General features: G+C 35.2%; 2 protein-coding genes and 2 long non-coding RNA genes across 4 annotated transcripts; 2 read left to right on the top strand and 2 right to left on the bottom strand.

Moving 5' to 3' along the window:
- Nucleotides 1-7,104: 7,104 nt before the first annotated feature.
- Nucleotides 7,105-7,929, top strand: LOC121209938 (uncharacterized). Its single transcript, XR_005905144.1, has 2 exons — nt 7,105-7,399; nt 7,739-7,929. It is a non-coding gene; the product is annotated as an uncharacterized lncRNA (long non-coding RNA).
- A 5,395-nt stretch (nt 7,930-13,324) lies between these two features.
- Nucleotides 13,325-15,787, bottom strand: LOC107960409 (uncharacterized). The gene is made up of 3 exons (XM_016896753.1): nt 14,319-15,787; nt 13,854-14,237; nt 13,325-13,385 (listed from the first exon to the last, which is right to left on the bottom strand). The coding sequence occupies exons 1-3, from the start codon at nt 15,785-15,787 to the stop codon at nt 13,325-13,327; spliced, it is 1,914 nt and encodes a 637-aa protein (XP_016752242.1).
- Nucleotides 15,788-21,748: 5,961 nt separating this feature from the next.
- LOC107902369 (uncharacterized) lies at nt 21,749-23,041 on the top strand. The gene is made up of 2 exons (XR_001685599.2): nt 21,749-22,377; nt 22,718-23,041. It is a non-coding gene; the product is annotated as an uncharacterized lncRNA (long non-coding RNA).
- On the bottom strand, nt 22,650-27,008 carry LOC107902360 (uncharacterized). The gene is made up of 5 exons (XM_016828561.2): nt 26,885-27,008; nt 26,701-26,765; nt 24,196-24,272; nt 23,601-23,659; nt 22,650-23,505 (listed from the first exon to the last, which is right to left on the bottom strand). The coding sequence occupies exons 1-5, from the start codon at nt 26,936-26,938 to the stop codon at nt 23,260-23,262; spliced, it is 501 nt and encodes a 166-aa protein (XP_016684050.1). The 5' UTR covers nt 26,939-27,008; the 3' UTR covers nt 22,650-23,259.
- Nucleotides 27,009-27,325: the final 317 nt, after the last annotated feature.

The following is a 27,325-nucleotide window of genomic DNA, read 5'->3' as shown; positions in this document are numbered from 1 at the left end:
AAGTGTTATGTTTATATTTCACGTTATGTTGTTTGGATAAGTTCAATAAGAGAGAAGCCAGGAGTACGCCAAAGATACAATGATCAGGGATATTATGCATACAGTGGTCATCTTTAGATAGTGGCGAATTGTAGGATTATGCCGTATTAGTCTGTTTTATTATACCTATGTATTGTAAAAAGTTATAATAAATATGATGTATTATCTCTAAATAGACTTCTTTCTTTTCTAAATAAATGATATTTTGAAAGAAATGTTAAGAAAAAATGTTTTGAGTCACTTGTTTAAGAAGGACATTTAGTGAATTTTGCTAAGTAAAACGTGTAGTAACAACCAAGGCCCAGACCTAGAGAATCAGGTTGAGTTGAGGGCGTTACAGTCTGGACCTATCTGATTATGAGTTTCATATGGCTCAAGTAATATCTAATGATCCATTATATTTTAAAGAAGTGAAAATTGGAAAATGGCCATGGAAAGAAAAACCAAATCCTTTGAAAAGAGCAAGACATGGATGTTTACTGAGCTGCCAACCGGAGTAAAAAAAAATGGTGTAAACTAGGTTTTTAAAATAAAGTACAATGAACGTGGAAAGATTGACAAGAAAAAGGAACGTTTGGTTGCAAAAGGTACTTTCAACAACATGGAGTAGACTATACTGAAGTTTTTGCACCAGTAGCAACGATGGATACAGTAAGGATAATCATTGCTTTAGCTACATAAAAGACTTGGAAGCTTTTTCAACTAGATGTTAAGTCAGCTTTTCTCCATGGTGAGCTAAGCGAAGATGTTTATGTGGAATAGCCAAGAGGATGTTTAAAAAAGGGCAAAAAGCATCTGGTCTACAAGTTACACAAAGCTTTGTATGCATTAAAACAAGTTCCACGAGCTTGGTTTAGTCGAATTGAAGCGCACTTTATCAAAGAAAGATTTCAAAGGTACGACAGCGAGCAAACACTATTCACAAAGAAAAGCAGCAAAGGAAAAATTATCATTGTAAGTGTTTATGTTGATGATTTAATTTTTACTGGTGATGATGAAGTTATGATATCTGAATTTAAAAGCTCTATGTTGAGAGAATTTTATATGACTGATTTGGAAAAGATGAGATTTTGTCTTGGAATTGAGGTGCTGCAAAAATCTAATGGTATTTTCATATGTTAAAGAAAATATGCTGTGGAAAGTTTGAAGTTTGGTATGGTTGAAAGTAATTTGATAGGGAGTCCAATTGTTCCAAGCTTCAAAGTAAGCAAAGATGAAGATGAAATTTTTGTTGATAAAACTCATTACAAACAACTAGTTGAAAGTTTGATGTATCTCACCATTACAAGGCCCGACATGATGTTTGTTACTTGTCTCATAAGTAGATATATGGAAAAACCAAAGGAGATTCATCTACAAGTAGCTAAGTGAGCTATTTGATATTTAAAAAGGACTACAAACTATGGAATTCATCATAAGAAAGAAAGAGATGGTGAGTTGTTGGGGGTTCACAAATAGTGACTATGCTGGATATATGAAGGATGGAAAAAGTACGTTTGGATATGCGTTTTTAATGAGTTCAGGGGTTGTTTCATGGTGTTAAAAAAATAGCCAATCGTGACTCTATCCACCATAAAAGCTGAGTTCATAGTAGCTACAATTTGTGCTTGTCAAGGAATTTGGATGAAAAGAATTTTGAATGAGCTAGGGTAATCAAATGAAAGTCGTATTACTATAATGTGTGACATCAGTTCATCCATGAAGCTGTCAAAAAATCCAGCTATGCATGGTGGCAGTAAGCATATTGATGTGAGATTTCATTTTCTAAGGGATCTTATGAATGATGCTGCACTTGAATTAGTTTATTGTGACAGTCAAGATTAAGTACCAGATATAATGACAAAACCATTGAAGCTTAAAGCCTTTCAGAAGCTTCGAAAGATGTTGGGTGTTTGCGAGATTTCAAATCTAAACTAATTGCTTGAAAAGCATTTAGTTTAAGGGAGGGAATGAAGGAGTCTTTTGCAAATCTTATTGTTAGAATAAGTTACTATTTTTTAGGGATATTGGTATTTGAATTATTCTATGGTGCTATTATCTCTTATCTTTTATTTAATTTGTGTTATAGAATGAGGTTTACACATGTGATTAATGTGTGGATTAGGTGGTTAGGCAGTTAGTGAGCTGGTAGTTTGTTAAAGGGTCTCTCAAGTGTGTATATACATGTATTTGGGCATTATTCAAAGTAAGCAAAGTTTAATGAAATTTGAATGAAGTTTATCTTCTAATTCTCTGTAATCATTCGATAGAGAAATTCACTAGTTTACCAAGTCGGTCTACTACGGGATATTGTGTGTATTTTGGGCACACACCTATTTTTTAGTGTTCCAAGAAACAACAAGTTGTTCCTCGCTCTACAACAGAGGCTGAATATCGGAGTTTAGCAACCGCCGCTAGTGATGTTACGTGGCTGGTCTCGTTGTTAATAGAATTACATATCCAGTTAATTGATCCTCCGACGGTGTGGTGTGATAATTCTAGTGCTGCTGCTGTTGCAGCTAACCCAGTTCTGCACTCTAAGTTCAAACATGTTGAACTTGATCTGTTTTTTGTTCGCGAGAAAGTGGCTAGTGGTGAGTTGGTTGTTGGTGAAGTTCCTGCCTGTGACCAAGTAGCAGATATTCTCACTAAGCCGTTGTCTGTGTCGGCATTTACCCGGTTTCGCCATCTTCTTCGGGTCGTCCCCATCGAGGAAGCTCGGTGAATGTTATAGAATGAGGTTTACGCATGTGATTAATGTGTGGATTAGGTGATTAGGCAGTTAGTGAGTTGGTAGTTTGTTAAAGGGTCTCTCAAGTGTATATACATGTAATTGGGCACTATTCAAAGTAAGCAAAGTTTAATGAAATTTGAATGAAGTTTATCTTCTAATTCTCTGTAATCATTCGATAAAGAAATTCACTAGTTTACCAGATTCTCATCAATTTGAGTGTGGAGTTTTTATTCTCTTTTAAGATCTTATTATATGGTTATATAGGCGAAGGTCATCATAAATAAAACTGAAGTCATTGAAAGTCCAGCTTGTTATTTACTAGTGTTCTTGTATCTCATATTAGATCAAAGTTCCCAACAATTTTGGGTTGAGTGGAGCCAAAGTTTCTAGTATACTAGTGTGAATCAAGAAGATTTTTCCTTTCACAGAATAACTATGATTTTCATTTTCATCCTTAAAATTAAAATACTTTCTTATTTGATCTTATTTGTATTAACACTTTGCATTGTTATAAAGACCCCAATTAATTACAAAAATAATTAAAAATATTTATCATTTAATATAATAAATGATTATAAAATACTTAACTATAATATTAATAAAAATATTATGATACATATTATTTTATTATATAAAATTACAATTTCACATATTTTTATTAATTTCATAAAAATAAAATAATCTAAAACATCTATTATATATCTATTTTTAATAGCGATGTTCTATTATTAATTTATTATTATAATTATGTTTGAATCTAAATATGGATTCAACTATTAATTTTAATCTTACTTTTATAATAATTAATTTTTTATCATTATTACACTGTTTTAAACTTACCAGATGTGATCTCATCGATGATATAAAGAAAGGTAAGCTTAAATACTTTTTCTTTCTGTGTTGTTTTTTAATAGTCAATATTTGTTTGAGGTGGTTGTACTGGTTGAGATTTTAAAGTAAACAATTCCTTGAGCATGATCAGATTTTTTTTTTTTTGCTTGTTTTGATAATTAGTCTTTCAGGAAAACAAATTTTATATTAAATTATAAAAAAATTTGTACCAAGCAAATAAGGTATATCTAAATATAAAAAAAAAGTCTATGGTTTAATACACCAAAAAAAAGAGAAAAAAAAGTCTAATCATGGGCACAAGTAAATCTAGGCAAAGCATAGAGATAATGATGAATAATTATTTCGATCTTCCAAAATAACAATTATATAAAACTATTTTAGATCCAAACGTATTGATTCAGTAGTGAAAGAATTAATCTAGATAGTAAAGATAACGTAATTAGAAGAAATTAATTTCTAATCCAGTAGAAATTTTTTTATAATAGAAAGAGCTATTATTATTATTATTCATAAAATAATAATTAGAGTAGCAATATGGAAGACGGAAACAAGCAATGAAATTAACAAGACAGCAAGCACCAAAAGCTTACCATCTAATCTAACTATTGAACAGAAATAATAGAGAAATGAAAAGAGGGGAGATTGAAGGTTGGAAGAAGGACCATTTTTTTATTAAGGAAATAGTGTTTTGGGCGCCTCTTCTACCACAAGGAGCAGCCATGTATGGTTATAGCAAACTGAAAACAAACTTGCTTGTCCCTAACAAAAATAGATGGAAAATAACATTACTAACATCCCTTAATCGAAACTCCACCTTTAAATCATTTTAAGGTATGTTTAGTTACTTGGAATCAAATAGGATTGGAATATAATAGCTATTAGGTGGGAATCTAAGTATTATATTTTAGAGATATATGTTAGATTTATTAAATGTAGTATTTCTATTTGTTGGGAACTTGTTTATAAGGGTTATTGTGAGATATATATTGAAAATAATTAATGGATAAAATCAACCTTTAAAGAAGTGTTGATCACATTGAAGAGCCTATAAATAGGTTGTTGATTAACATTATTCTTTAGCCGTGTCTGGTGTTTTTGACACGCTCTTGTTTAGGAATTTGTTATGGAGAGATTTTGTGTAATGTGAGGTATTTGGGGAGAATGATATGCACAATTGGTGTCAGTATTGGGGTTGCAAATACTTTTTTGAACAAAGGTAGATTGGATTTAAGTCAATAGGTGATCTAGACAATTAGTGAACAAAATTTTTTTTCTGAGCAAAGTTCGACATATATAAAATTAAGAAATCTGAATTGTGTTAACAAATATTGTATGTTCATTCTCTATAATTTTATCTAGGTTCTGTTCTAATTTGTTTTTCAAATAGTTGTTAACCAAAATTTTCAATTTTACCGATAATTAAATTATTGGTGAAAGTTTATCAAATTTTTAAACTGATAAAACAAATGTCGAAACCATTTTTTTTGAAAACGGGAATCGACTTGATTTTGAAAACGAAATTTAAAAAGGGAGTCGCCACCGATCTTGATTTGGTGTGATCGGGTCACCTTTATTTTAATAAAACAATTTTAGTTTACTAAAACGGCATTTTGGTCTACGAAATCCAAGAGAACAGGTTCGGGAGTCGGTTACATACGAGGAAGGATTAGCACCCTCGACACGCCCAAAAATTGGTACCAAATTGACTAATTAGTGTCTAAATGTTGAATATTGAAAATCGGGAATGGATTTGGAATACGATCTTTTCTTGTTAAAATTGATTTTAAAATCTTTGAACTAGCTCAAAACAATTTGTTTAGAGATTTCCTTATCTCGAGATATCAGAGTATCACATCCCGTAAGTTAGGACACAATACCATGAATTCCCGAGCACAAGGTTGTCTTCTAATTTAAATGAGAATTTCATGTGTTTTAAAACTCGAAAAGGATATTTTGCTATTTAGAAATAACGAGAAAATCGAAACCCCGTAAGTTAGGGCACAATTCCTCGATATCTCAAAATGCATAACATTGCCTTATTTGAAAATTTTCATTTTTGAATAGTAACGAATGCAATATTTAAACAATGAGTGCTATTTATTTAGGTTAAAATAAGGTGATTTATTGGATAAATGTAGCGAAATTTAATTCATAAGGCGATAATGAAAAAAAATGATGCATACATGAATAAAGTATTACGCGAGCAAATGACAATAGTGGAAATACGAATGAATGAATTATAACACACAATGGCAATAACATAACATATGTCAATTAAATAATAAGCTTAATAAACACAGAATTGAGGTAATAATATAAAATGATTTGAATCAAACCAATAGATAGTCTTAAATATAAAATATATACACAAAGGATTTTAAAATAAATACTATGAATGCAGCTTAAAGTAAATAAAAATTTAAAATCATTAATGAAAAGTTTAAAATCATAATACATAAAAAGGAGTTCAAAATAAATAATATACATAATATAAAAACTTATCATAAACATATGCATAAAAAAAATAAACAATGTACAAAGAGTTTAAGATAAAGACATATGAAAATTTGAAAATAAATGCCCTATACGAAAAGGCGGTTTAAGAATAATCATTATGTAAATTTAAAAATAATAAGTAATTCAAAAATGATATATAAAAAGGTCCAATATGAATAAATGAAAAGTAATGTAAAATGATTAACATGTAAATAATAATTTAAAATGATATGTAAAACCAAAGCAGTATAAAATAGATAATATATAAGATAGTTTATGATGAATAATAAAAATAAGTCAAAAATAAATATTATGCAGATAGAAATTTAAAATAGATAACGTACAAAACATTTAAAAGGGTATACATAGAAAATGGATAACACATATAGAAATTTGGAAGTAAAAATATACAAAAAAAAATTAAAATACATAATAAAACAGTTTAGAATAAATAATACAATTTAATGAATTTAAAATAACAGATATCTAAGACAATTTAAAACAGTATAATATATAAAATTTAAGGTAAATGAAAATAGTTTAAGATAAACAAATAAAAGAAAGGCTTAGATTGATGTGAAAAAGGGGGAAATTACAAATAACAATAAAAATTAAGGGTCCAAATTCGAATAAAATGAATGCGAATATTAAAAGGACTAAATTAAAATCTAAAAAAAATTAAAGAAAGAATTCAAAAAAGAAAAAGAAGGGTAATAGACTTATTTAAAATGTGCCGAAACCTCAAGGGGCTGGTTGGGAAATTTTCCCCAACCCCTTTATGCACAATATTTAATTTGTCTAGGTCAGGGACCAAATCAGCGATGAAACAAAATAATTGGGCACTATTTGAAAGGATAACAACGCAAATCAGGATCAAATCAAGGGTCAGAAAAGGGGGAGGGGTCAAAGTGGGCAATTTCCCATTCAAGGGAGACATGCGGACCCCTCCCCTTTCTAAACGGTGTTGTTTGCTCCTTTCATTTAAGCTAAAAAATTTCCCTTTTTTTTTTTAGATTTCATTCTTTTACTGCTGTTTGAAAACTTTTAAACAGCCCCCATTTCAATTCCTCTGCTAGGGTTTTAAGCCCCCCCATTTTGCTCAGTCATGCGACCACCGCGCCACCACCGAGTTTGGTGGCTGGTGATACACCGAAATGAGTCACTCGGCCTTGTTCCAAGAGGAGTTCGAAGGCATGGCCTTCTTTGAGTCAGAAGGAAAAGAGGAAAATGGATCCCCACCCCTTTGTAGCCCCGACAACAGAGGGGAGACCTCCGGCGACGCAACAGCGAACGATTCAGGTGAGGTTCCTCTCTCCTTTTCTTTTCTTGTTTTATATCTACTCTTACTTAATAGATTTGTGTTAAAATCAAAATGAAATATTAAAGAAATAAAAAAACGAAAATGAAGATAAAGAAAAGTAAAGCCAGACATCAACCTTTTTTGCTGGTATATTGCTTTTTGATTGCCTAATATGCGTAAAAAAACAAAGAAGTCGAATGTGGCCTTTTATAGCTAAAGATCGACTCATTCTACTTCTATTATCTATTTTTTCTTTCTTGTTTTTTTTGCTCTTTGTTTTCTACTTCTTTTTGTTTTTTTGCTTGTTGTTTGTTTGTCTGTTGCTTGCGTGCTTGCAGGTGGTGTCAGATGCGCGTGAGGCCTGCGATTGGTGGTGTATGCTGTGGCCATTTGGTGAAGAGTGGCGGCAGACAAGGTAGGGGTTAGGGTTGCTGAAACATTTTGGGTAGTTGGGCTATTAGGGTTAGTTTAGGTAATGGCCTAACAGGATTTTGGTTTGGGCTTGTTTAATAATTGGGTTATTTGTAAATTGACTGTTTATATTTTTGAACTCTTTTTGTTATTTTGGGTCTATTGACTTGGGCCAAAATTGGCCATTACAGCTGCCCCTCTTTGCTCATTGTCGTGTAGCGAGAATGGAGCAAAGACCTTAAAATGGCCAATTTTGCCTAGTCTCATCGAATCTTGACTTCTTTTATTCTTCGAATAGCCTCATTCCAATCCTTTGTATCTTCAGAGGTATAGGAGTTGTTGCTACGACTTATTTCAATGCGATCTCGGGGAGAAGAGATTAGTAGCTTCGGTCTACCCAGCTAGAACTTTAAAGAGATAAGACTTGGCATTTTCAACCTGCTCCACTGCATCTTCAGGGAGATAAGGCTAATGGCTTTAATCCGTACTACCGCAAGTTCAGAGAGGTAAGATTTGTCATGGTAGATTTGATCCAACCTACCACAACTTCAGAGGTATATGATTTATAGCTTTAATCTGCTCTACTGCAACTTCAGAGAGATAAGATTTGCTGTCATGAGTCTACTCCACTGCAACTTCAGAGAGATAAGACTTGTGACTTCAATCAACTCCACTGAAACTTCAAGGAGATCTATTGTGGCTTTTAGCCGCTCCAACGCCATTTCAGGGAGAAGATACTTGATTTCAATCCTGTTACCCTACTGCTTAGGGGGTTAAGGCCCATCATCTTCGATCTGTTTCCCTACTACTTAGGGGGTTAGGATCTATAAATGCGGCTTGTTACCCTACTGCTTAGGGGGTTAAAGCCCATCATCTTTGATTTGCTCCACTACTGCTTAGGGAGACAAAATCACTGTCCTCGATCTGTTCCACTGCAACTTCAGGGAGATAAGATCTGCAATCTCCAGCCTACTCCACTACTGCTTAGGTAGATAGGATGGTGGCTTAGATCTGTTCCACTACTGGTTAGGGAGACGAGATTCGCCGTCTTCGATCTGTTCCACTGTAACTTTAGGGAGACAAGATCTGTGATCTTCAGCTTGTTACCCTACTGCTTAGGGGGTTAAAGCTTGTGAACATACTAATTTTAGGGATATGACCTGTAGAATCAGTTCCATGTATCTAGGCTTATGTCAAATGATTAGGATGTTATGGTCGAATCAAATGCCCTTAACTAGATGTGATGAATGTGTCAAATAATTAGGATGGTATGATCGAAATGAATTAAATGCTCTTAATTAAACGTGTTATGAATGAATCAAATAACTAGGATGCTATGATTGAAATGAATCAAATGCTCCTAATTAGATGTGTTATGAATGATGTATGAATGAAAATGTCATTTTTTGAATTTTTTTTACCTAATTTGGTATTACTCGTTGTTCATCAACGTATTATTCTGCCTTTCCTTCGACTGGTACCTCTGGCAGAAAACCCCAAGAATAATCACAATCTGGGCTATTCTTCCTCTAACGTTTCTAACCCTTAAATTTGGGTAATTCAAACCAATTAGTCCCGTTTTAGGTCCTTGTATCATTTAGAAGCTTTTCAGAGTAATATGCAAAACTCTTTTGTGAATATTATTAGTCCATTAATCATCATTTCAATGAAAAACACTCGACAAAGGTTGTCGCATTAGACAAAATGGAATTTTATTTGAGAACAAAACTCAAAACGAATAGGGTAATCAAGATAGTAAATTTGCTAAGATACAAAATGAGAACTAACGAATTAATCGAGATAGCACATTCTGCCAAAAAAAATGTAAAGTGAATGAGATAAGAATAAGTGTCCCAGATATCGTAGTATGAACTTCTCTGCACAAATTTCTCGAGGACCCTTTGAACTCGGTATGCGTTAGAAGATCAAGAGTATTTTGTCGATTCCCCAAGATGTAGCATCCCTCCTTCTTGTCAATTCAGAGGAAACAGGACCACTGCATGCCTCCAATCTTCGATCAAAATTTGAATCGCCCATTCCTGGGTTTTCAACTCAAAACCCCTTTGGTCTCAAAGCGCCCTTTTACGGGTTTTCGCCTTGGCCTCTTCGTTTTGTTTTTTTAGGTAAAATACCTCTTGACCGAATCTAAATTCACGGGATTAGGCAAGCTTTTACCATCCATCTCGGTCAAAATCAGAGCCCCTCCAGAGAAAGCCTTCTTTACCACATAAGGTCCCTCCCAATTCGGCATCTATTTTCCTCTGAAGTCCTTTTATATGGGAAGGATCTTTTTCAATACGAGGTCTCCTTCATGGAATTCTCTAGGGCAAACCTTCTTATTGTAAGCCCGCATCATTCTCTTTTGATACATTTGACCATGACGGATAGCCTTTAGCCTCTTTTCCTCAATCAAGTTCAACTGGTCGTATCAAGACTGGATCCATTCTACTTCATCTAACTTTAGTTCTGAAAGCACACGTAGAGAGGGAATCTCGACCTCAATAGGTAGAACCGCCTCCATTCCATAAACTAAAGAGAATGGTGTTGCCCCGGTAGATGTTCTGACTAACATCCGGTAGGCATACAGGGCAAATGGTAATTTCTCGTGCCAATCTTTATAGGTCTCAGTCATTTTTCCTATGATTTTTTTTATATTTTTATTGGCCGCTTCTACTGCACCATTCATTTTTGGGCGATACGGTGACGAGTTATGATGTTCAATCTTGAACTGGCTACAGACCTCTGCTATCATGCTATTGTTCAAGTTCAGTGTATTGTCCGATATGATTCGCTCAGGCATCCCATATCGACATATGATTTCTTTCTTCAAGAACTTACTGACTGCCGACTTTGTGACATTGGCGTAAGAAGTAGCCTCTACCCATTTGGTGAAGTAATCTATAACCACAAAGATGAAACAATGTCCATTAGATGCCTTTGGTGAGATTGGCCCAATGACATCCATGCCCCACATGGAGAAAGGCCATGGAGAAGTCATGACGTAAAGGGGTGATGGAGGTACATGAATTTTATCTCTATAGATTTGGCATTTATGGCACTTCTTGGCATAGTTGATGCAATCTCCTTCCATAGTAGACCAATAATATCCGAATCTCATGATCTGTCTGGCCATGGTGAAACCATTAGCATGCGTCCCACAGACACCCTCATGAACCTCTTCTAGGATTTGCTTAGCCTCGACAGCGTCCACACATCTTAGGAGCACTTGGTCTTTTCTTATTTTGTACAGGATTTCTCCATCCAAGACATTGTCACTGGCCAACCTTCTTAATGTCCTCTTGTCATTCTCAGTCGCTTGGTCTGGGTATTCACGACTCTTCACATATCGTAAAATATCCTGATACCAAGGATGGTCATCTTTCTCTTCTTCTTCTTCGATGTTGCAGCAATGAGCCGGAGCTTCATAAATGCTCATTTGGATAGGCTTCATATCCTCTTGCTTGTTCACTTTGATCATAGAAGCTAAAGTTGCCAAGGCATTAGCCATCTGGTTTTCATCTTGTGGGAGATAGCAGAAAGTGATATCGTCAAACTCCTCGATTAACTCAAGAACCAGTCTTCGATAACTGATCAGCTTGGGATCTCTTGTCTCCCATTCACCTTTAAGCTGATAGATCACTAGCGCAGAATCTCCGTATACCTCTAATACTTTTATTTTGCGTTCTATGGCTGCACGGATGCCCATGATGCATGCCTCATATTCCGCCATGTTGTTTGTGCAGTCAAAATCTAATTTACTGGCGAAAGGATAATGATCTCCGTTTGGGGATACCAAGACTGCCCCGATTCCATTACCTACAGCATTTGAAGCTCCGTCAAAATTCAGCTTCCAAAGGTGGCCTTCTTGAGAGTCTTCTTCTGTGGTTGCAACATACATTAGATCTTCATTCGGGAAATCAAAGCTCAATGGCTCATAATCTTTTAAAGCTCTACTGGCCAGAAAGTCTGCTATTGCACTCCCCTTTACAGCCTTTTGATTCACGTAGACTATGTCAAACTCAGAAAGTAAAATTTGCCAACGAGCCATTCTTCCGTTCAAAGCGTTTGATTCCATCATGTACTTCAAAGGGTCCAGTTTTGAGATGAGCCAAGTTGTGTGGTACAACATGTATTGCCTCAGTCTTCGGGTTGTCCAAATCAAAGCACAACACAACTTCTCGATCGGCGAATATCTCGTTTCACATTCAGTGAATTTCTTGCTGAGATAGTATATTGCTTTTTCTTTTCTTCCAGTCTCGTCATGTTGGCCTAGCACGCATCCCATGGAATTCTCGAACACCGTCAAGTACAATATCAGTAGTTTATCTGGGCAAGGTGACATCAGTACTGGGGCATTGGATAGGTAATGCTTGACCTTGTCAAAAGTTCTCTGGCAATCCTCATCCCAAACACCTGGATTATGCTTCCTAAGGAGACGAAATATCGGATCACATTTTTCTGTCAGTTGTGAGATGAACCGAACGATGTAATTTAGCCTTCCTAGGAAACCTCGAACTTCTTTTTGAGTACGTGGTGGAGGTATTCTTGTATAGCCCTGACTTTATCTGGGTCGATCTCAATTCCTTTTTCACTGACCACAAATCCTAACAGTTTTCCTGACTGGGCTCCGAAGGTACACTTTGCGGGGTTGAGTTTTAGTTGGAACTTCCTTAACCTTAAGAATAGTTTCTTCAGGACCTGCACATGCTCATTTTCTGTTCTGGATTTTGCAATCATGTCATCAACGTAAACTTCGATCTCCTTGTGCATCATATCATGGAATAAAGTTACCATGGCTCTCTGATATGTTGCTCCCGCGTTTTTAGCCCAAATGGCATAACTTTATAACAAAATGTTCCCCACATGGTTACGAATGTGGTCTTTTCCATGTCTTCTGGATGCATTTTTATCTGGTTGTATCCCGAGAAGCCGTCCATGAACGAGAAAAGTGAGTAACCCGCCGTGTTATCCACTAATGTATCAATGTGAGGCAACGGAAAGTTATCTTTTGGGCTGGCCTTGTTTAGATCCTGATAATCTACGCACATCCGCACCTTCCCATCTTTCTTAGGAACTGGGACTCTATTGGCCACCCATTCTGAGTACTTGACCACTTGTAAGAAACCGGCGTCGAACTGCTTCTTGACCTCTTCTTTTATTTTCAACAAAACATCGGGTCTCATCCTTCGGAGTTTCTGTTGAACTGGCTTGCATTCTTCCTTTATAGGGAGTCGATGCACCACGATATCGGTATTCAATCCGGGCATGTCTTTATATGACCACGCGAAGACATCCTTGAATTCCCGGAGTAACTCGATGAGGTCTCGCTTTGTTTCTGCAGCGATACTAGCTCCAATTTTCACCTCTTTTTCTTCTCCTAAGCTCACAATTTCCACCGACTCTTTGTGAAGTAAGATTTGTTTCTCCTCTTGTTCTACCATTCTTAACAAATCAGGAGATAGGCCACAATTTTGGTCATCTTCAAAATCCTCCATGTCCTCTATACACAAGTCTTATTCGAAAGGAATCTCTGAGTCATTGGCAATATCGCTCATATCATTGATATCTGGGGACCTGTTATGGATGAAGAAAGAAATCCAAAGAACAGTGAATCTAAGAATATTTTATTTGTATGGTATGATTATGAATGAATTGGAAAGAATAAAAGAATATTCACTCAAGATGATACGCAAAAATGCATTTTTTATTGAAATAACGATATTTGGACATATGCCTATTTCATAAAAGGATTCTTATTGCCCCCTAGGCTTAGAGCAATAAGTTTGTTTTGAACATTACTCTGAGTTAACCTTAAAAGTTACAGGGATCTCCTCCACGGTCCAATTGTTCAAAATGCTTCCAGGGATGTAAGGGCGAATTCCAGCTAAATTTTATTCAGTTTTCCCCTCGGATATGGTGTTAATGCTCAAACTGTTCAATATTTTTTCGGCGGGATCTTTCCTTGTCGATCTTCCTTTAGAGTGAATAGTCCCTCCTGAGATGAATGTTTTGGATAAATGAGGGAAGGTCATCGGCTCTCACTTGACCTCCTCACAGCACAAACGCGCTCTCCTCATCTCTTGCCTTTTCTCCAGCTCTTTCTTCTTTTGCTTCACATCCGGCTTAAATCCTAAGCCAAAGCGGTCTCGTTTTTCCTTCAACACTGGTACCTCGATCCTTCCTTGGAGGCATCTTCCAAGTCCTTTCCCTGGAAAAGCTCCTTTGCCAACAGTTAATCGTAGGCCCATCCTTGTGGTTTTAGATATTCTAGGTGCTAGGATCTTGTTTCTTTCGACGATGAATGTAGCATTGACAAATTCTAATGATCGAAAAGAACATTCTATCGCCTCATCATCTGTACCCACGTACGGTGCGTCACTGGTGACAGATGCAATGATGTCTTCCTCCGCGTTTATCGTTACCAACCTACCCTCAGTTACCAACTTCAACTTTTAGTGTAGGGACGACGGTACTGCCCCTGCCGAGTGAACCCACGGTCTCCCTAACAGGCAATTGTATGAGGGCTTGATGTCCATTACTAAGAAGTCCACCTCGTATGTATTTGGGCCAATCAAGAGAGGTATCTCGATTCTTCCCATCACTCTCCTTTCCGTACCATTGAATGCTCTCACGAAGTTTTGACATGTCTTCATGTGAGAGCTATCAACTGGCAGCCTATTTAGCGTGGACAAGGGCATGACATTCAATGCCGATCCATTATCAATCAATACCCCCGGCAATGTGTATCCTTTGCAGCGAGTGGTAATGTGTAGGGCCTTTGTAGATCCTATGCCTCCCGGTGGTATTTCATCATCATTAAAGAAAATAAAATTATCCGCGCTGATGTTATTGACCAGACGATCGAGTTTGTTGACAGAGATGTCATCCGCAACATATGTTTCATTCAAAACCTTCATCAATGCACTTCGATGAGTATCTGAATTCAAGAGCAAGGCTAGTACGGATATACGAGCTGGCTGTTTGTGCAATTGCTCCACAACGCTGTACTCGCTGTGTTTTAAGAATTTTAAGAATTTCTTAGCCTCTTTTTCAGTTACAGGCTCATTGACGGGTGATTCAGGTCTGGTCGTCTTTCCCTTTTCTTGTTCAATGACCACGGATTTTCCTTTAGCTGATTCTGCCTTTGTGTTCAGAGTATAACGCCTTCCGCTGCGTGTATAGAAACCCTCGTCTTGGCCTTTCTCCAAAGTGACAACTGGATTCTCCCCTCCCGGGATCGTTACATTGCAGTCGTAATTCCAAGAAACCCTTTTGCTATCCTTATAAGGGAAAGCAACAGGCTTTTGAATCATGACCTTTGGCGCAATTGGTACTCCGACTTCATTGACTCTTGGTCGGGATATAATTACGACCGGGTGATTGACCCCTCGGACATTGTTGGTTGGCCCTTGCTCTGACGTGCACACATCTTCTCCCTTCGGGCCCTCGGTGTACTCAAAGAATTCGATCTCTTTATTTTCTATCAATCTCTGTACCAGAGCCCTGAATTTATTGCACTTTTGGATCTCATGCCCTTCCTCGTTGTGGAATTCATAATAGTATTTCCCTCCTTCAGGCTTCTCCTCTAAACCTTGTATAAGTAAACCTTCTTCCACCATTTTCTTCCAAACCCATCTCAACGGGGTCTTTACCTCCGATTTGTCTATCTTAGTTTTCCTTCCTCTACTTTCACTTATCACGTTTACCCCATTGTCTGAATGACTGGGTAACGGATTTCCCGCCACATTAGGTTTTGTGGGATCATCGAACTTCACAATGCCCATCTTTATGAACCTTTCGACTAATTTTTTGAAGGCCGTGCAGTTCTCAATTGTATGCCCCGCAATTCCTGCATAGTATTCGCATTGCGCGTTTGCATCATACCACTTTGGGAATGGAGGTTGCATGGGTTTTAGGTAAAAGGGAGACACTACATGCGCATCGAACAGATTCTGGTAAAGCTCCCTATACGTCATTGGGATTGGCGTGAACTAGACTCTTTCCGTGTTAGGCCTTGGATTGGAATCTTGACTCGCGGAGCCCTGATGGCTAGTAGTCACTGCCCTCAGCTGGTTTACTGTGACCGGCTTGGAATAGCCCTTATAATATGCGCTCGCATTTTTCACCTCGTTTTCTTTCCTTCTTGGAGCCGTTCTCTTGGTATTTTCCGCTGCTTCAATCTTCCCACATCTTATCGCGTTTTCTATCATCTCCCCGGACATTACTATGTCCGAGAAGCTTTTAGTAGCACTTCCTAACATGTGGTTAATGAATGGGGCCTTTAGAGTGTTAATAAATAGCATGGTCGTTTCCTTCTCCAAGAGAGGTGGCTGGACTTATATTGCTATTTCCCTCCACCGTTGTGCATATTGTCTGAAGGTTTCACTCGGCTTCTTTTCTATGTTTTGTAGGGTGATTCTGTCAGGTGCTATGTCCGTTACATGACCGTATTGTTTCATGAAAGCTTGAGCCAAGTCCTTCCATGAACCAATTTGGGCACGGCTGAGCTGGTTATACCACTTGGCCGCAAATCCGATCAGACTGTCCTGGAAATAGTGGATCAACAGCTGATCATTGTTAACATACCCTGTCATCTTTCGGCAGAACATCGTAATATGAGCTTCAGGGTAGCTCGTCCCGTTATACTTTTCGAACTCCGGGGTTTTAAATTTTGGTGGGAGCACCAGATCTGGGACCAAGCTTAAGTCCTTGGCATCGATCCCGCCACAGTAATCAGCAGCTTCCATTGCTTTGAATTTTTCCTCAAGCCATTTGCACCGATTATCGAGTTGTTTTTCCATATCTATTTTTCCTTTCTCCATTTCTGCCATGTCATCAAGGTCTGGGACAAATGGATTAGCTGGATTATCCCCGGGATTAGAGTCTGATCCTATAGGAATGTTTATTGGTGTCGAGGCATTGGCCTGGTATTGCTGGGGCTTAATAGTGATGGATACCATTCGTGGATGCACCTCCGATTGTGGTTGGGTGTTTATCGGAGCAAAGCCTGGAGGATAGATAGGGTCTTCATTATCGTTCCCCATGGTGCTCTTCCCTTTCTCGCGTTCTCTAGCTAGCAACTGCGCCAACTGGCCTATTAGATTATTTTGGGATTCTTCCATTTTTTCCTTCATATCTTGTTGTATCTTAGCCAGTTACTCTTGCATCTGTGCTTGTAATTGCTCTTGCATTTCCCTTTGCATTTGTTCTATTCTCTCTAATCTCTGATCCATTACTTTGGTTTTACGGCGGGTATAGTAGCTGTATTCGGTTGGTTGATTCTCGTTGGTTTCCAGATTAACTGAAATAATTTTGTTTAATCAGGGTCTTTTCGCGAAATTTAATGCACATGATGAAATGTAATGCAAATGAATGAATACAAAAAAAGAGGCGTTGATTCCAATTCAATTTTATTAGAAGAACTTCACTAGAAGAAAATTTTCTTTACATAGAACGGATGATTACATATACGACTTTGCCCTAATGCCCAAAGCCTTAATTTTTCTAAGGAGCCAAGCTAGTTTTCGGCCTCGATTTGATTCCGACTCGTACTTTAAGCTTAATACATCAGCTTGGACTGCCAAGGTTTGCAAGTGATCGGCTACCTCTCGAACCTGAGCCACAGCTTCGCCCATGACATAATCTCTATCTCTAATCTGGTTCTGAGAGTGGTGAAGTTGTTCCCTACAATGGTCGTTGTTTGCCTCAAGCAGTTCCACTCGAATTTTACTATCTTGTAATGCGGCCTCGAGTTTTCCTATTTCCTCTTTCAACTCTTCGATCCTACTTAGACTGGCTTTCAATTCGATTACGGAATTGCGGTTACGATATTGATATAGTGATCTTTCTAGTTCAACCACCCGAGCTCGTAACTTTTCCTTTTCGTTTTGGCTTTCTAACAATTTCTTTTTCAGAACATCCTCTCGCACTCTGACATCATGAAACTTTTTCTCCCACTGATCGGCTCTAGTCTTTTCTTTTCCAATCTCTTGACGCCACTGCTCCGACGTTTTGCCCAAACCGGCAGTTCTTATTGACATACGCAGCTTCTTATAATCGGTCTTCAAACTATCCAAGTCTTCCTCGGCTTTGTTCTTCCCTTTTCTTAGCTTCTCGGCCTCTAGCTTATGGATGTCGACATCTAATCCTAGCCGCATTTTTTCTTCCTCCAACTGCTCTATCCTTTTTCCAAATTCTGAGCTCTTTCTCTCGAAGTCTTGCTTGATGATCTCTAGCTCAGATGGGGCTACTCGCAAATGCTCTTCTATTGGCTGAGTGCTCCCTTGATCCGGTTTAAGAATGTTATCGTTGACTCTCTTAACCCACCATCATTCATACTCGGGGGTTGTCATCGGGCCCGCGGTGAATCCCTTTATTCTTCGAGTCTGGTTCCACGCATCTGATATCTCACGGACCTTTTTCTTATAACCGTCATCTTTATAGGAGAACTCACATTGAGCTAACCCTTGTGTTGTCGGTATGAACTGCCTCGATCGATATTGCCTTAACACAAGTAGTGGAGTGTATCCAGAAGCCCCCCATATTCCAGCTAGAGGGACCCAGTCAAAATTACCGCACTTATATAAGATCTCGCCAAGGATCAACCACGGAGCTCTCCATTCAACATTTTCGGCTTGCAAATTCTGGAGGATAGTTATCCATTTCTCTTCTGAGATGTCATCTCGTCTCGATGTGGCCACTACTTCTCTTAATGGGGAATAGTCCCTAGAGAAAACCCGATAGGAGACCTTTTCTATTTTCCAAAAATGGCTATGGAACCAAGCCAAAAGAAGCTGTGCACAACCAATGAATCTTCCCTCGCCCATTCTCCGACACGCATTCAGGGATCTGAAAGTTTCTGCTAGGATTGCTGGGACTGGTGTAGTACCGTTATCAAGTCGGTCGAATAAGTCTGAAACAGCCTCATCTACATGTCCTAATACCTTGGGAAAGACGACCAAACCGTAGATGCTCAAGGCGAAAACATCAACCCTCTTCTTCAAATCTGGGTGTGCCAAGATCAAGTCCCTCAAATTCCCTCAAGGAATACACTTACTATCCCCTTTCTGCTTGATACGGGTTGTAACCCATTGTTCACTCATTCCCGTGATACTCATCAATTTCTTCAAGAAGGGAGGGATGTTAACAGGTCTTGAATAGGCCCTATCGGCCTGAATCCTCGGGAAATTAAGTAACGCCATGTATTCCTCCACAGTGGGTACTAAATCGACTCCTCCGAAGGTGAAGCAACTGTAAGCGGGGTTCTAAAACTGCGCGAGGGCCCGGAATAAATATTTATCCACCTTTATGTCGAGCAAATAAGGTAAGTCGCCGTAGTTGCAGTAAAAGAGTTGCTTGATCTCGTCGTTCCAACTATTCCATATTTCTCTTAGTTCTCGCAGGTCGTTCTGAGTCACCTTGATGCGAGTGAAATCCCATAACTCCGACTCGTATCCCTCGGCCAAACTATCACCTTTCTCTCGTTGTGTCTTCTCAGACCATACTCGGACGGCCGCATTATCCTCCACTCTATCAAGAAACCCTTTTTCCATGCTAAACTCTTCTATTTAGTAACCGAATCGTGAATCAATGCCCCTTTTATGATGAGATGTCATGCAACAACAACGAAACACAAACAAGTCAGTATTAAAACAAAGAATAGAGATCAAAGCAATCCAGGAATAATCAAAACACCTAATCGGGTAAACATTAGGGTTCGGTGTGGTTCTACCTAGTGCAGGCTCTTAGGGCTCATTACATGTGGTTCGGTTCTAAAGTAAAAGTACCTGAACCAGCAGATTCCTCAATCTTCACCCATTATAGGCTCATACGGACCGAGTTCGATTCAGGGGAATACACTTCCCTACGGCTATACGGAGATGAAAACCTCACGAAGACGTAGGTACAGATGTATTCTGAAAGCGATCCACTATCCTATACGGAGGTGAAGACCTCACGAAGGAGTAGTTTCTCACTTCCACTTAAAGGGGTAAAATTGACCAATAATGCAGTATGATGCGCAAAAATACACCAAGAGAATTAAACCAGAAGCAAATCAAATATAACACAAAAAATGAAATGCAATGCAATGACCGCACGTTTAAAACAGATTTTTCATTTCCAACAAAAGGCAAAAATAATCAATTTATGGCTCGACTCTCGACCTGTCCCCAGCGGAGTCGCCAAGCTGTCGAAACCATTTTTTTTGAAAACAGGAATCGACTTGATTTTGAAAACGAAATTTAAAAAGGGAGTCGCCACCGATCTTGATTTGGTGTGATCGGGTCACCTTTATTTTAATAAAACAATTTTAGTTTACTAAAACGACATTTTGGTCTACGAAATCCAAGAGAACAGGTTCGGGAGTCGGTTACGTACGAGGAAGGATTAGAACCCTCGACACGCCCAAAAATTGGTATCAAATTGACTAATTAGTGTCTAAATGTTGAATATTGAAAATCGGGAATGGATTTGGAATACGATCTTTTCTTGTTAATATTGATTTTAAAATCTTTGAACTAGCTCAAAACAATTTGTTTAGAGATTTCCTTATCTCGAGATATCGGAGTATCACATCCCGTAAGTTAGGACACAATACCATGAATTCCCGAGCACAAGGTTGTCTTCTAATTTAAATGAGAATTTCATGTGTTTTAAAACTCGAAAAGGATATTTTGCTATTTAGAAATAACGAGAAAATCGAAACCCCGTAAGTTAGGGCACAATTCCTCGATATCTCAAAATGCATAACATTGCCTTATTTGAAAATTTTCATTTTTGAATAGTAACGAATGCAATATTTAAACAACGAGTGTTATTTATTTAGGTTAAAATAAGGTGATTTATTGGATAAATGTAGCGAAATTTAATTCATAAGGCGATAATGAAAAAAAAAATGATGCATACATGAATAAAGTATTACGCGAGCAAATGACAATAGTGGAAATACGAATGAACGAATTATAACACACAATGGCAATAACATAACATATGTCAATTAAATAATAAGCTTAATAAACACAGAATTGAGGTAATAATATAAAATGATTTGAATCAAACCAATAGATAGTCTTAAATATAAAATATATACATAAAGGATTTTAAAATAAATACTATGAAGGCAGCTTAAAGTAAATAAAAATTTAAAATCATTAATGAAAAGTTTAAAATCATAATACATAAAAAGGAGTTCAAAATAAATAATATACATAGTATAAAAACTTATCATAAACATATGCATAAAAAAAATAAACAATGTACAAAGAGTTTAAGATAAAGACATATGAAAATTTGAAAATAAATGCCCTATACGAAAAGGCAGTTTAAGAATAATCATTATGTAAATTTAAAAATAATAAGTAATTCAAAAATGATATATAAAAAGGTCCAAAATGAATAAATGAAAAGTAATGTAAAATGATTAACATGTATATAATAATTTAAAATGATATGTAAAACCAAAGCAGTATAAAATAGATAATATATAAGATAGTTTATGATGAATAATAAAAATAAGTCAAAAATAAATATTATGCAGATAGAAATTTAAAATAGATAACGTACAAAACATTTAAAAGGGTATACATAGAAAATGGATAACACATATAGAAATTTGGAAGTAAAAATATACAAAAAAAAATTAAAATACATAATAAAACAGTTTAGAATAAATAATACAATTTAATGAATTTAAAATAAACAATGGATAAAGCAATTTAAAGTATATGAAATAATTTAAAATAACAGATATCTAAGACAATTTAAAACAGTATAATATATAAAATTTAAGGTAAATGAAAATAGTTCAAGATAAACAAATAAAAGAAAGGCTTAGATTGATGTGAAAAAGGGGGAAATTACAAATAACAATAAAAATTAAGGTTCCAAATTCGAATAAAATGAATGCGAATATTAAAAAGTCTAAATTAAAATCTAAATAAAATTAAAGAAAGAATTCAAAAAAGAAAAAGAAGGGTAATAGACTTATTTAAAATGTGCCGAAACCTCAAGGGGCTGGTTGGGAAATTTTCCCCAACCCCTTTATGCACAATATTTAATTTGTCTAGGTCAGGGACCAAATCAGCGATGAAACAAAATAATTGGGCACTATTTGAAAGGATAAAAACGCAAATCAGGATCAAATCAAGGGTCAGAAAAGGGGGAGGGGTCAAAGTGGGCAATTTCCCATTCAAGGGAGACATGCGGACCCCTCCCCTTTCTAAACGGTGTTGTTTGCTCCTTTCATTTAAGCTAAAAAATTTCCCTTTTTTTTTTTTAGATTTCATTCTTTTACTGCTGTTTGAAAACTTTTAAACACCCCCCCATTTCAATTCCTCTGCTAGGGTTTTAAGCCCCCCCCATTTTGCTCAGTCATGCGACCACCGCGCCACCACCTAGTTTGGTGGCCGGTGATACACCGAAATGAGTCGCTCGGCCTTGTTCCAAGAGGAGTTCGAAGGCCTGGCCTTCTTTGAGTCAGAAGGAAACGAGGAAAATGGATCCCCACCCCTTTGTAGTCCCGACGACAGAGGGGAGACCTCCGGCGACGCAACAGCGAACGATTCAGGTGAGTTTCCTCTCTCCTTTTCTTTTCTTGTTTTATATCTACTCTTACTTAATAGATTTGTGTTAAAATCAAAATGAAATATTAAAGAAATGAAAAAAACGAAAATGAAGATAAAGAAAAGTAAAGCCAGACATCAACCTTTTTTGCTGGTATATTGCTTTTTGATTGCCTAATATGCGTAAAAAAACAAAGAAGTCGAATGTGGCCTTTTATAGCCGAAGATCGACTCATTCTACTTCTATTATCTATTTTTTCTTTCTTGTTTTTTTTGCTCTTTGTTTTCTGCTTCTTTTTGTTTTTTTGCTTGTTGTTTGTTTGTCTGTTGGTTGCGTGCTTGCAGGTGGTGTCAGATGCGCGTGAGGCCTGCGATTGGTGGTGTATGCTGTGGCCATTTGGTGAAGAGTGGCGGCAGACAAGGTAGGGGTTAGGGTTGCTGAAACATTTTGCGTAGTTGGGCTATTAGGGTTAGTTTAGGTAATGGGCTAACAGGATTTTGGTTTGGGCTTGTTTAATAATTGGGTTATTTGTAAATTAACTGTTTATATTTTTTGAACTCTTTTTGTTATTTTGGGTCTATTGACTTGGGCCAAAATTGGCCATTACAACAAATATTTCAAAGGCCGAAACAAATCAAACTTTTGAACAAATAATTAGTTTTTCTCTACCTCTGGTATGGGCTTGAAGGGTGAAGTTTGACAGCAACTGACTTAAAGAATAAAGCGGTTTCTAGCAAAGATAATAAGTTAAGAAAAATACTGTCTTGGTATCCATCTTTCTAATTTTCTCAGACCCAAAATCATTCTTTTTTTGATAAGTAAGAGTATATATAATGTGGATTTGCATTTCTAATTTAAACAAGGCATTTGATAGAAGTGTGGAGTTTCAAAAGAAACCCAGCTCCTGCATCACCAATGTCTCCAATGCCCGCAATCTCACAAAGTCGTTGATAACTCCATTCACCTCATCCCTAAGCTCATTCCTCATCATCTTCAACAACCTATACCTTGACTTACCCTCTGCGGCATCTCTTTTAGTCGTCTTCAGTGACTCCCTCATCAACTTCTTCTGCTCTATCTTATTTCTCATTACTGTTTTCCTTCTCTTAAGTGTAGTAGTTTCTTTCGCTTTCTGTGTATTCCAAATCATAATTGTTAAACTACTTTCATTTTAAAAAAAGAAATTTAATTGCTGTACAAATAATTAATCACACCATATATTGATACCTGGATGCTCCTTTTGTACATCTTTTTTCCACCATCTGATATAGGGATTCCCCCTTTTCCTTTCAAATCAGACATAAGAATTTATTAAGTGATTCCACTGACTCCCAAATTTTTTTTAAAAAAAATACAATTTAAATTAAATACAAGAAATAATTCCTAATAAATTTGTATGAATAGCCCATGATTTTTATTTTTTTCCTTAGAGAAGGAAAATCCAAAACAAAAAGACAGACCATTGTGTATTTTAATTTAATTTAATTGGTTATACATGCCTTTCAAACAACGTGAAGTGTGTCATAGATGAAATCTTGTAAAACAGATATGAAAAATTATAATTTTCTTATTTCTTTATAAAGATTGTTAAAGTCTAGAAATATTACCTGATTTCTTTAAAAATTAAATTTGTGATTTGAAATAGAATTGCTTTATTAGATTCCTAGGATATTGTAAAATGTGTTTCGTTTATTATGCATCATGTAAACAGAAATTACTAAAATATTAGTAGCATTTATTAAAAAAAAATATAACTGTTATCTTGTAGCTCTGTTTTGATCAGCAGCAATAATTTTTTAGAAGCTTCCAATTCCATACTCACCGGTGAGACTTGTCATAACCCCAATCGAAGACGAAGACGATGACTTTTTCTTGCCAATTCTTGTTTTTGTGTATGACCTGCAGGTAGATTATATTTTTATATCGATTCATATTATAATCTTTGACACAGAAGTAACGTAATTATATTTTTATATCGATGAATTGTTTTTAATTCATTTCAGTTAGATTCTGCTTCTGTAAAGAAAATTGATGTAATGAGTAAGACGGAGTAAAACTCGATTCAATTCGAAAAAATTTAAAAAAATCAAATTTCGAGTTAATTAAATTGAGTTATTCGAATTATTCGAGTCAACTCAAATAATTAATTCGAGTTCGAATTGAATTGAATTTTACAATTCGAATGTGATATTCGAATAACATATTGATGTAAATACCCTTTTTGTCCTTATTAAGAAAATGAGCAAATCGATCTCCCTTTTAACAAAACTTACAAAAAAAATTCAAAAAAATTTTTAAAATCAAAAAAATTCTAAAAAATATATAAAGAAAGTTAAAAAATTAAAAAAATTATTAAATAATAATTTTGGAACCTGAACAAGTTAATTAATGATTCAAGTTTATCATACTAAAATACTTTTTTTTCTTTGAAATTTTTTTTAAATATATATGGTTTCAAATTTATGTGATCTAACATGAAATTAATTATATTGTAACAAAAATTTAATTTGTCATGTTTAATTTTTTAATTCAACTCGAATAATTTCACTTGATTCAAAAAGAATTTTAAATCGAATTAGAATGATAAAATAAAACTAATCAATTCGATTAACTTGAAAATTTTTTACTTGGTTCGATTCGATCAAATACACACCTATAAAAATGAAGGCAACAAAATGAAAGAAGTTAACTTTTTTATTATTTTATCTGCTATGAAGTTGGAGAATAAAGGAAAATGATTTTAAAACTAAAATTGTTAATAAAAGTTGACACTTAATTTTTTATGCCAATTAAACACTTGTATATGTAAAATATTTATTAGATCATATTTAGTCCGAATATTAAAATCAAATTTAAAAACTAAATAATATATTTAAAAGAAAAAAAGAAAAATGTAGTATTAAATTGAATAAATATTTGTTTTTGGAAAGTGGTTTTGGACCGAAAAGATACAGCATAAATCCACCCTTTGGCGTTTTCTTTAAAAATTAATTTGTGTTTGCTGTTTTTCATTCTTTTATCGTATCGAAAGCAGCAAATTATGGAATGAGGTTAAAATATTAAATAGAGTTTATGCAGTCTTAAATTTTTTTTTCGATGTTTTAAATAACTTATACAGTATGCGCTGGCACAGTGCTGGATGACTAGTCTGATAGAGACCGGGACACCCTTTATTATTATTATTTAATTTTAGGGTTAACCGTGCTCATTAAGGTATCCATAAACAAATATATAGGAGAAACAAAGGAAAGAATAAAAAGAATATTTTCTTTTTTATATATTTTTATTTATATATATTACTTTTACATATTTATAACATATTTTATTTAAAATATAATATAAAAATATTTGTCAAATTTCTAATTATACTTGTTGAATTATAAAACTTTACTAAGCTCTAAAAAAATGGATAATAATTCAAAAAATTAATCAATTTTATTTAAGTTTAATTATAAAATATTTTTAATTAATTTAAAATAAAACATTTTGCAACGGTCTGACTAGTTTTGGTTCACTTGGCAATGATGTATATGTGTCATAATATAATATTTTGTTGTGTTATAATATGGTAAAACATATTTTATATAAATATGAATACATTAATAATTTATATTAAATATATTTTTAAATATTCATTTATTTATTTCATGCTATATTTTTATAATATGGTATGTTTTATATATACTTAAATGTTGCATTTAATATTATTAGAGGTGTAATTCTTGGTCACGGTCTTGGTTTTAAAAATGTCACACGAGTCTAACCAAATTTCTACCTTTAATATGCAATTTTTGTCTTGTCCAAACTGCAACTTAATATAAAATTTGTAGTTTTTCATGTAACAGTCCACAGGTATACTAGATTAGCATTTAATTAATTTAAAAATTTAAAATATTGTTTTATTTTTTTATATATTTTAAATAGTTTTTATTTTTTAAAATCCACATTTATATTACGCCAGTAAAATTAAGAGATATTAAATTTTTCATTCATTTAAAAGTGATTTGAGAAACAATGTAAATGTAAAGACTAAAAAGAAAAAAATTAAATGGAGGGTCAAATAAACTATTATGCCTAAAATTAATGGGACGCATTTTTGGTTAAATGTAAAACTCTATTTAAAATAAAATAATTAACTTAAATTTCATAATTTAGTAATTTTAATTCGATTTCGCAATATCAAATATCTGATGCTATCGACAAGTTGTATGTCGTCGGTAGAAAATCTCTTGATACCTATATATCAAACCCAACACTTATTTGCATCAAAATTAAAACAATTAAATTAGATTACACCATTTTATAGTAAAAGAACTTTACACGTTACCTTAATCCTCCGACACACCTTTGCCCTTCATCGCCTCTATATTGGTGGCGTATCTGCATCCTTTGCTGGGAAACCATAATCAAAGCAAATTAATCATTGTTCAATTGTCATAATACCCAAAATTTACAATTGAAGAGAAATGGCGATGGAACTGGATTTGAATTATAGAGAACAACAATTATACCTTTAGCTTTTTTGCAATTGATTTCCCCTCTTTGGAATGCATTGTTTTGATCATATATATATTAGAGAGAGAGAGAGATAGAGAGAGAGAGAGAGAGAGAGTTAGGTTAGCTGTGAGTAGAGTCGAAAATGAGTAGGTGTCATGGGTTTGGGACCTTTTCCTAGATTTTAATAATTAAATTAGTCAATATTTTGCAACATAACGGACGACATATCTTACGTGCAGATTACCTAGGCAACACATTAATTATTCTCATATACTTCCAACTATATTTATTCTTTAATCTCAATTCTCTTGCTTAAAAACAAAATCGCAATCCTCCTCCTTAATTGTAAGATTTTAATTATTTCCAAAATAATGGAAAATGCAATCATTTGAGTTTTTTTTTAATTATCGAAATGTAACTTTTTTTCTTTGTAAAAACTGATATCTTCTTTTTTT

Source organism: Gossypium hirsutum, chromosome A11 (genome assembly GCF_007990345.1).
Source record: "Gossypium hirsutum isolate 1008001.06 chromosome A11, Gossypium_hirsutum_v2.1, whole genome shotgun sequence".
Lineage (NCBI taxonomy): Eukaryota > Viridiplantae > Streptophyta > Magnoliopsida > Malvales > Malvaceae > Gossypium > Gossypium hirsutum.
The sequence above is the reverse complement of the archived record's forward strand: the minus strand, read 5'-3'. Positions and strand labels throughout refer to the sequence as shown.